The 9,337-nt window shown below is 52.0% G+C and overlaps 1 protein-coding gene across 2 annotated transcripts; it reads left to right on the plus strand.

Annotated features, from left to right (window-relative positions):
• The first annotated feature begins 659 nt into the window (after positions 1-659).
• Positions 660-8,999, plus strand: RBM41 (RNA binding motif protein 41). Of its 2 annotated transcripts, none has more exons than XM_074835114.1 (7): positions 660-718; positions 1,646-1,762; positions 2,315-2,507; positions 4,598-4,802; positions 6,184-6,560; positions 7,136-7,283; positions 8,556-8,999. In XM_074835114.1, the coding sequence occupies exons 1-7, from the start codon at positions 711-713 to the stop codon at positions 8,711-8,713; spliced, it is 1,206 nt and encodes a 401-aa protein (XP_074691215.1). In that variant the 5' UTR covers positions 660-710; the 3' UTR covers positions 8,714-8,999. The 2 variants fall into 2 exon arrangements, with proteins under 2 accessions (XP_074691215.1, XP_074691216.1); XM_074835115.1 differs by lacking the exon at positions 660-718 and adding an exon at positions 1,012-1,206.
• Positions 9,000-9,337: the final 338 nt, after the last annotated feature.

The raw sequence follows: 9,337 nt of genomic DNA on the forward strand, positions 1-9,337 counted from the left end.
AACGGTGCATGTGTGGTGATTTGGTGTCGTGTAGTTTGTTGAGTCGCAAGGGTGCAGGAAAGAACCTGGTCAACGAGTCTGCTGCGAAGGGTTTTTAGGAGGCAGAGTCCTATCGCTGGTTTTTGGTAAGTGTGATTATCATGCACGTTCCAATGTATCTTTACTCGTAGAGGGAAGTGAATGATCACTATTTAGAAAACTGCCCTCATACTCGGTTCTCCTTTGCCCCTTTATGCTTCTATTCTGGGAAATGCTGAAGGGGCACAAATAATGTGTAGTGGGCTTTAGTGTGAGTTTACCTACCTCTGCCTGCACCCCGTCGGCTTTGTCTTTATTGTCCCCTGGAGAAAGGGAAGGGCCCTCTTACTAGACCGATTTAGTGCCTTTAATGTGAGTTAAAACTTGTGAGTTGCTCGTTAGCTTTTTCTTTCCCCTGTGTGTGGACTTCATGGTCGTTAGAGGAGAGGGAGGGGAGTCTCACAGCTGCTCCAGAGGAGCCTGTTGTTGGTGGGACCTGTGGGAAACCCCTGCGGAGGCTCCAGACCCTTCGCTGCGGGTGTTCACGGGGGAGCGGAGCCATTTTAGTGCCCTGAGGGGTTCCCGCCGTCGCTGCCCCTTGAGCCCTGACCCGGAAGAGGCGGGACCCGCTGCCGGCACCTCCCAGCAGCCCCCGCGCGGGGCGGGCGGTACAGGGCGGGCGGGCCGCGGCCATGCGGAGGTGAGCGGCGGCGGCGGCGGGTCGGGAGTGGGTCGGAGTTGGTCCTCGCCGGCCCCCGGGAGCTTCCCTGGTGTTCCCAAACAGCCAGCGTGGAGCTCGTGTCGGCCTTCGCTCGGGGTGACAGCACGGCCCGGGGGTTCTCTGGCGCCTCACCGGGCGCGACGTGCTGTGGAGGCGCTGAGGCCTCGCAAAGCCGCTTTTTGGGCGCTTCGCTGGGGGCGTCAAACCCTCCTGGAGCTGCCGTCATCCCAAAAGCGGCAGCGAACGCTTTGACCTCAAAGTGGGTCACATCGCCGGCGCAGAGTCGGCCCAGAACGGCTTCCCGGGACAGGCGTGGGCCTCCCCTCCCAGCCGTGGGAAGGCCGAGCCGAGCTGCTGCCAGCAGCCTGGTTCCACAGCTCCCACTGGCTCCAGCAGAAGCCCAGGGTGTAGGAGCGCCATCTCCAAAAGAGGGGACAGCAGGGCCCACGCTGCCTCGTAGGGATGTGGTGTGTGTCTGTCTGCCTGTCTGTGTGGAGGCAGGTGACCCCAGGAAGGGAAGAGGGAGTTTGCCATAAAGTGCTGCTCAAATTCACTGTTTCTCTTTGCCCTCATTTTCTTTCTTTCTTGACTCATTTGAAACTAGCAGTGTCTGTTTACTGATACAAAGCAACTTTCCAGCAATAAAAATAAGATTGTATGTGATTAGTCTTTTTTTAAAAAAAAAAAAAACAAACTCCCAGGGGTATTCTTAATGTTCTCAAAGTAGTCCCAAATCTTGGCTTTTCTAGTTAATGTTAGTCGAAGCTTTAGTCAAGTAGTTTTGATTCCTCATGCTGCAAATCCCATGAAAACAGGGAGGTAGAGAGGCTGTAGTGCTGGTGTGTTTTGAGCAGTGTTTTCCTTGTTGCCTTCCTGACCACTCTGCGTTGTACTTGTGTGCCCCAGGGTCAACAGCAGCCTGTCCAGCGATGAGCTCCTCCTGGAAGACCTGGAGACAGAAGGAGAGAGGCAGCTGAAGAGCCTCCTTCACCACCAGCTCGATACCACTGTCTCCATCGAGCAGTAAGTCCCGATCTGGCCCCTGGGGGGCTGCCGGGGGCCTGCTGGGCCATGGGAGGGGCAGCAGCAGTGTCGCTTCCCTGGGGAGACATTGGTGCAGGCTGTTGTCTGCCAAAACAGCTGCACAAACCCTTCCTCCTTTGCTGGGTCTCCTGCCCGGACACCCCAGCAGGAGTTAAGCACTCCTTGTCTCCTGGACCAAACACTGATGGTAACTTATTTTGTGAAAATAACCAATTTGCCTGGGCCAGACACAGGGGTATGTTTCTAGGCTGGAGAGCTCATCCACCCCAGGCTGGCCTGTGCTTGTACCTGCAGGGTGTTACAGTGTCACTGGATGCCTCTTGCTTGTGTTGGGGCACCTTCCTGCCCACAGGTTCTCGTGGGCTTGGGAAAGGGTCGGGAGACTGTGGCTCAGTTGTGTTTTGGAAACACAGCACCTCTGTCCAGGTGCAGCAGGACCAAGCATGGTTAGGGGGAGAAGCCAGCCCCTTCCTATTCCTCTAGTTTCTTGGTGCTAAGCTGTTTCTGCTGTTCTGTTGCTTTGGGTTACAGGTGCAAGTCAAAGCGGAGATGCTTTGCCCCTGCAGCTTTTTACAAGCCATTTGGGGAGGAGGCTGCAGGAGCCTTGACCTTGTCGCAGTTCCAGGCCCTGCAGGAGAGCAACAAAGAAACTGCCTCTCTCCGGGAACTGGGACTCTCCGACTCGGAGATCCTGCTCTGGAAGAACCGGGCTTCGACAGGGAAGGTAGGCACGCTCTGCTCTGATGTGAATGTGGTCCCATGCCTCTGACCCCATGGCCTGTGGCACCCTGGTAGAAAGTGCAAGTTCTTTGGAAGCCCTCTGGTAAAGAATGGCCACTCCATGTATCTCTTGGTTTTAGGCCAGCATGATCCCACATTTCTTCTGGCCTGTTTTCTTTGGTGGAATGGTCTGTGCTAAAAGCTATGGTGGAGAGAGGAGTTGGTCCTTTGGAACACAGCAGAACCTGACTGTATTCCTGCCTCTACCTTGATGGTCTCAAGCAAATAATTTAACCTGCTTATACCTGTGTAAGAAGGATTTAAAGGCTAGAGGAGAAAAAGAAGGAAACACTTCAAAGTGCCTCAACTTCCTCCTTCTAACACATCTGTGGGTAACATGGCTGGCTTGGGATAGCTGTCTGTAGGGAGGGTTTTGTATGCTCTCCTCAGGGGCTTGCAGATGCTTCAAGGGACTTGAAACAGCCATGTAAAGATAGTAGTGCAGAGCTGTTAGACCAAGCGTGTGATTGCGGTGATGTACTCCTCTTTGGGTGCGGTTTGCAGCAGAGCAGTGCCAAAGCAGGTTTCTCCCCTTCATCTACCTTCACCCTTTCTTTCACTTTCCAGAGACAAGGGGCGTTTGGGGTTGTCCTATGTCAGGTGCGGTGCAAAACAAGACTTGGGCTGACCCTTGGCTTCCCTCTGCCTCTCCTCCTCTTCCTCAGCAATGGCTGTGTGCAGGAGGAAGTCATCTGTAGTAATCATGGGTTTGCCTCTCTTCAGCTGAAGTAATTTCTTGCTTGGTGTTTAAATGCAAACCCAGCCCTGGTGTGGCCTGCATTAATTAGAGTTTAGAGAGGGGTGGTGTTAATTTTAAAATGAAAATTAATGTCAACAGTACCAGCTGTTGTATTTGGTATGAAATCAGTTCTGGGATGTTTAGAAACAAAGATTAGTGTGGAAAAGACTACTCTGGCAGAAAGAACCAGTGACATGAGGGCACATCTTCTACAGCTCGTGGGAGAAGAATAATATTTAGAGAGAAAGCCCAAGTCAGGTAGCTATGTGCGGCTTTGTACGTGGAGGCCCTGAGTGAAAGATTCCACCAAGCTGAGATAGAGAGGACTTCAGACTGGCCGTGGAGCTCTCCTGCAAAGTACCAAGTGCAGGCTTCTATTATTTTCAGCTGCTAAGTTGCAGCTTTTTTGAAAACAAAGTATTACAGATGATTTCCTGGAATTGCTTTTCCATATAAACAGCCTTTTGTGCCCCAGGGAAGCTGTGAAGTGGTGAATGGAAGCTGTGCACGTGTGGGCCTATGCAGTCAGGTGGGAAGGGTACCCAGAGGAAAGTCTTTGTTAGATAGTGCTCAGTGCAGGGAGAAAGCCTGAGGCAGAAGGATCTGTCACAGTAATTCTTGAACTGAATTTGAGAAAAGAAAATCCACCTACAGCCCCATTAAAGTGTGGTCTCTAGATTTCAGTAGGGGTGGATGGAGGAACAGAAATGCACCTCTACAGCTGGGGTACGTCTCTGTGCTTTGGCAGCACGAGTCTGGTGAATCGTAGCAGTGCCCTGGCCCTGTGCAGTGAGGTTTGTTTATACAGGAATGCTCGCTCGTAGCCAGCTTAGCTATGAGGTCTCTTCTGCAGTCACTGGATGGTTTCTGGGAGCTGGCTCATGTGAAGCAGGTCAGGGGTTTAGTCCTCAGCGTAAACCTACCCTCAGGTGCCAGACGGCAGCTTGGGGTCCACTTTTCAGCAAATAAGGTTCTCTCAGCGATACCAGGGCCATAGACCAAAAGCTTAGTGGAAGTTTTCACCGTCAGACCGTAAGGCCAGGGAAGGGAAAGCAGCACAGAAAGATCAGAAGAACAGGGCTCTTTCTCCACGTCTCTCAAGAACTGAGGCTTGCTGAGTGGTTGTATTTCTGTCCTACCCTTGCAGTAACAGGACCTCCTGGTGACCTGCTCTTCGGGGGGTGGTTCCCAGTTACACCCGCTCCAGGGCTGGAGGATGTGAAGTTTGACTGTTATTCAACTGTCTGAAAACGAGGCATGTGTCATATCTGAGCAAATCTGTGCCTGTCTTCCAGGGCTCTGGGCTGGGAGCTGCCCCGGAGGCCACGCAGGACCGACTCCATGCCATCCAGGAGAAGATGGAAGAGCACCAGCGCATACTCGCCCTGCCGCAGAGGTTTGCTGGCAGCAAGCAGCTGAGCCGGCGGGAGATGGAGATTGAAAATGCCCTCTTTCAGGGAACAGACCGCCACTCCTTCCTCCGGGCGCTCTACCACGAAGGTTTGTGGGCTCAAGGCTGTTCCTGTCTTTGCTCCAGCACGGAGCGCTGGGGTGTGTGGGAGTCCAACACATTTCTGTCTGGCCTTCTGTCCCTGAAGACATGGTTCTGTTTTGGCACTGTGTGGGAGGAGATATTTTCCTCTCTTACATGAGCAGACAGAGTGGGCTCTCGGAAGGGTTTCATACAGAAGCTTGTGGAGTCCATCTCTGGCAAGCACAGATCTTGCTGACGTGCCATATGTACTGCAGAGCCCAGCTTGGTGTGCAAAGACCAGCCAGGGTTGTGCTTTGGTAGAGCCCAGAGGTCCCCCTCAAGCTGCACTGAGCGGCATGAGGTGCCTGTGTGGGGCTGGAGACCGTCCCTTCTGATTTCACTGCAGTCTAGCAAGGGTGGGAGGGAAGCAAAGACACAGGGTAGGAAAGAGTAGGAGTGAGTTATTAAAGGCTCCCCCCAGTAGCCAAAGTGGAATTGGAGCCCAGTTACTGATTCCCAGTGTCGTGTCCATGGGATGACAGCACTTCTTGCCCCAGCAGTGTTGTCCCTGAGCCTGTGGCTTAATGTGACTTTTCTGGATAGAGAGTCGAGGTGTTTTCCAGAGATGGCAAAAACTGCTCCAGTCTGCTTTAGCTGGAGAACATGTGGGCATGAAGCTCCATCCCAGACTGATTTTTGTGTGTAAAACAGTATTCAATAGCAGGTGAGGAGGAACTTCTAAACTCCAACCTCCTAAAACACCCCTTTGCTCAGTGTTGATGCTGTTCAACCTGTAATGTCCAGCTGACCCAGTGTCCTCTGGCCCCTGCTCCCTCCTTTGGTGTCAGCATTGTGCCATTTAGCAAAACCAAGAGGCAACAAGGTTGAGGCTTGTAGGGTGAGAGATGTCACTTCTATCCTAATTTCCATCAAATAAAGGAGATGCCATTGGTCAGTCCATGCCATGGACCTTCTTTAAAACTGGGAGCTTAATCTGACGTTGTCCCTGGAAGCAAAAAGTTTATCTTCCACGTAGCAGTGTGGAAAGGCAGCGTGGCACATCCTGGCCATGCATCCAGGAGAAGGAGGGTGTGTTGAAGGAGTCACTAGAATGTGCTGAGATGTGGCTGCAGATACGTTAGTGAGGGCATCTCTGGAAGAAATGAGCTCTCTCCAAAGCTCATGGTGCAGCTGCTGCTCTCTGCAGGTTCATCCTGAGCTGGGACACCAGCACTTGCTGGCTGCTGGGGCTGTTCTTGTTTTAAATAACCTGCAGGGCCTGGCTGGCAGATGCATGGAGGCTGGGTCAAAATGGGGTTTCTCCTGTCTGTGTCTCTTCCCGCAGTCTGTGCGTTTTCCAGGTTCTTGGTGGTAGTCACATTACCGTGTTTCTCCGTTGTGGATTAGATGACACTCAGAAGAGGGTAACAGATGAAAAGGACCCCATGATTCATCTGGAGAGTGTTTATCAAGAGCTGCTGAACAAGAAGGGGCCTGCAGAAGTTCAGCCTACCAAGAGTGACCCATGCTTGTGCCCTTCCTTGGCGCCACAGGAGCTTGTGGCTGAGGAGTCATTGCTTCCAGACCAGAAAGAGCAGGCAGAACAGGCAAGAAGTGCCAGCCTTCCTGAAACAAGGCCCCACCAGTCCCCTCCAAGGCACGTGATTATCAAAGAGCCTGTAGAGTTTGTCCCGGAAGAGGAGATCTGCAAGAACCGTCTCTCGAAAGAAGAACTCCGGAATATACCCAGGTTCTCGTCCTACCATCCTGGGGAGCCCAACAAGGTATGTTGAGATGAGCCAGGATTTGTTCTTCTTGCTCTTTAGCATGCCCTGAAGCTGCTTCAGCAGGCAAAGGCTCCTCTTTGCTGTTGCCTGGAGGGTGCTTGGTTGATCCTCCCAGCCAAGGGAGAGCAGCCTCCACTCTGGGAGGGAAGGACACCTTTGGCTCGAGTGGGAAGTCACCTGGCCTGGCAAAGAGCTGTACTTCAGACCCCAGCCCCTCCTGGCTCCGGCAGGTCACTAGTCAAGATGCGCTCTTCTTGTTTGGGCCTGACAGACCAGCTGTGACTTTACTCAAACTGTGCTTAACCTGTAACTGGAGCTTGTTGAGTTTTATAAATAACGAGCTATCAGCACTTGGTGCAGGCAAGCACGATGATGCCTTTGGGTCCAGAGCTGCCTTTCTCTGTACACTTACCTGTCTTCCAAACTCCACTGTTGGCATGCGGGTGGAAGAAGGATGCTGGGAGGGCAGAGGGGCTGAACTAATTCATACCTTTGAGGTGTACAGACTTGGGAGCAGGTTGAAAGGTGTCTGTTTGCGTGGCACAGGCCAGCTGACCCTCTGTCTGGAACAGGTGCTGTATTTGAAGAACCTGGGCCCTCGAGTGACGATGAAGGACCTGGTGTCCTTATTTGCTCGGTTCCAGAAGGAGGACAGCCCGCCGATCCAGTTCCGCCTCCTGAGCGGCCGGATGAGGGGTCAGGCTTTCATCACCTTCCCTGGTGAGTTGCTGCTTCGTGCCTGTCTGATCTTCCCTGACCTAAGAAGGTGCCACATCTCCCTGCAGGGCCCTGGGCTGATGCCAAGCCTGCTCTTCACAGAAAGGAGGGGAGTTCACTCCCTCTTCTTCCTATCACGTGTTTTGCTGATTAAGGATACCAATTAAACTCAGACACCAGAGTGAAAAGAGTAGGCGTATTTTACTGGGGATAACAGAATAATACAGAAAACATACAGTAAGGAAAGACAGAATAATGCACTTAAAGCAAACAAATAGGAAAATACAGGGTAATGCACTTAAGCTTTACTACACGACAGGGAGAATAGTGATTAAGAAAGATTCATCACCACTTGCACTCGTTACCATCATCCAGATCCGCAGTCGCTGGGCAGCCCCGGGTGCAAGGAGGATTTGGAGAGCCTGTCCCTGCAAGTGGGAAGTCCTACACGGTGTGTCCACCCGTAGGTGAGGCATCCATCTGCTGTGAGCGGGTCCAGCGTTATATACCAAAAATCAGCAAGCCAGAATAGCTGGCACCTTTGTTTTGAGCGGAAAATCTGGTTTCACTCTCCAATCAGATTCCCCTAGAGCCTGGCCAGGGCTCAAAGGGGAATCCAAGAGAGTTTGCCTGCTTATCTGATTTATTTATGTCCCTTTCAGAACAAGGCCATACATCTGGTCCCAAGGCCAGACAGCTGGCTCTGTGGCCTTGTTAACTTGCACCTACACAAAGAAGGATAAAAAAATACATTCAGGATAGACACATCAGTAATGAGTATATGATACCTAGGCTACATCTTTCATTAATGAGCATATGTATTTTGCTAATGACTACATGCTAAGTTAGCAGCTTTGGCTCAGGGCCTGTTGTTCAGGCTTCAATACTTCAACCCTTTAGCACTTTTTACATCAGCATAGGTGGTTTGTTATATCCTAGCACAGTACCTACTAGCACAATGGTTACCAGTTATAAAATATACAGGATTCATCTATAGGTCAACTCTGGCTTGGACCTGTTGTCCAAGCCTTAGCACTTCATCACGTCATAGGCTTTTTCCTGAATTGGAAGAAGATTCATCGAAACAGAAGGGATGCAGCCTGTTAGGTGCCATGTTTATATTCAGCACCTCACTCTGGCTGGAGGATCCCAGCGCCGCCCTGTATCACAGCGCAGGCTGCGGGTCCGTGAGCCAGGAACATCTGTGTGAACACCACGTGTGTCCGTGCCAGAACTTGCCGTGTAACCTGCGCCCAATTTGCGCTCTTGTTGCAGATACCCAGTCGGCCCAGGACGCCATGGTGTTGGTGAACGGGTACAATCTGCAGGGGAAGCCCCTGGTGATTGAATTTGGGAAAAGCAAGGGCCATTTGCCAGAGGCTGACTCTGCCATCCCCTGCTCCTCTGCTGGAGGGAACCCCCCTGCCAAGTAAAGGATGGATAACTGGGAACCTCGTGGATTTACATGGGCCATGGGAGCTCCGTGGTTGTAACTGGGATGGTGAAAGACTGCTGGGAGTTAACATGCAGGTCCATAAATCTCAAAATGGGGAAGGGGGAGAGCTGGGGACTAGGCTCTTCCTTGAGAGAGATAGGCACTGTCTTCACACTGTTGGGGTGTACTGGCTTTTTCCTCCTGTTCTACGTGTGTGTCTGCCTTCGCAGCCCTTTGTGGCAAGGGGGGAGGAAGCCATGTAAATAAATGTATTTATTGCGGTATTTCCTTAGTGTGTATTTATTTACCTTTGTCCTGCACAAGTCTTCCAGAGCCAAGTGCGCTGCTGTTTGCTGATGCAGGACTGTCAGCAGAGCTCAGTCCTGGCCTCTGTGCTGGGAGCTGGAGTACAGGACTGGTATGGGGACTGGTGGGGCTGCTGCCCCATCTCTGATGGCAGCAGATGCGTTGCTTTAGGACAAGAAAAAAGGCCACAGCCCCTTTTCCTCCAGACACTTTGGCTGCACAGGTATCTGATTACACAGGTGCTTTATGGCCGCAAATTGGCTCCTCACTAGGGATCCCCGTAAAGCCTTGTGGCAGGGAGGGTGGTTGCTCTGGT

This window comes from Strix aluco, chromosome 10 (assembly GCF_031877795.1).
Source record: "Strix aluco isolate bStrAlu1 chromosome 10, bStrAlu1.hap1, whole genome shotgun sequence".
In the NCBI taxonomy this organism is placed as follows: domain Eukaryota; kingdom Metazoa; phylum Chordata; class Aves; order Strigiformes; family Strigidae; genus Strix; species Strix aluco.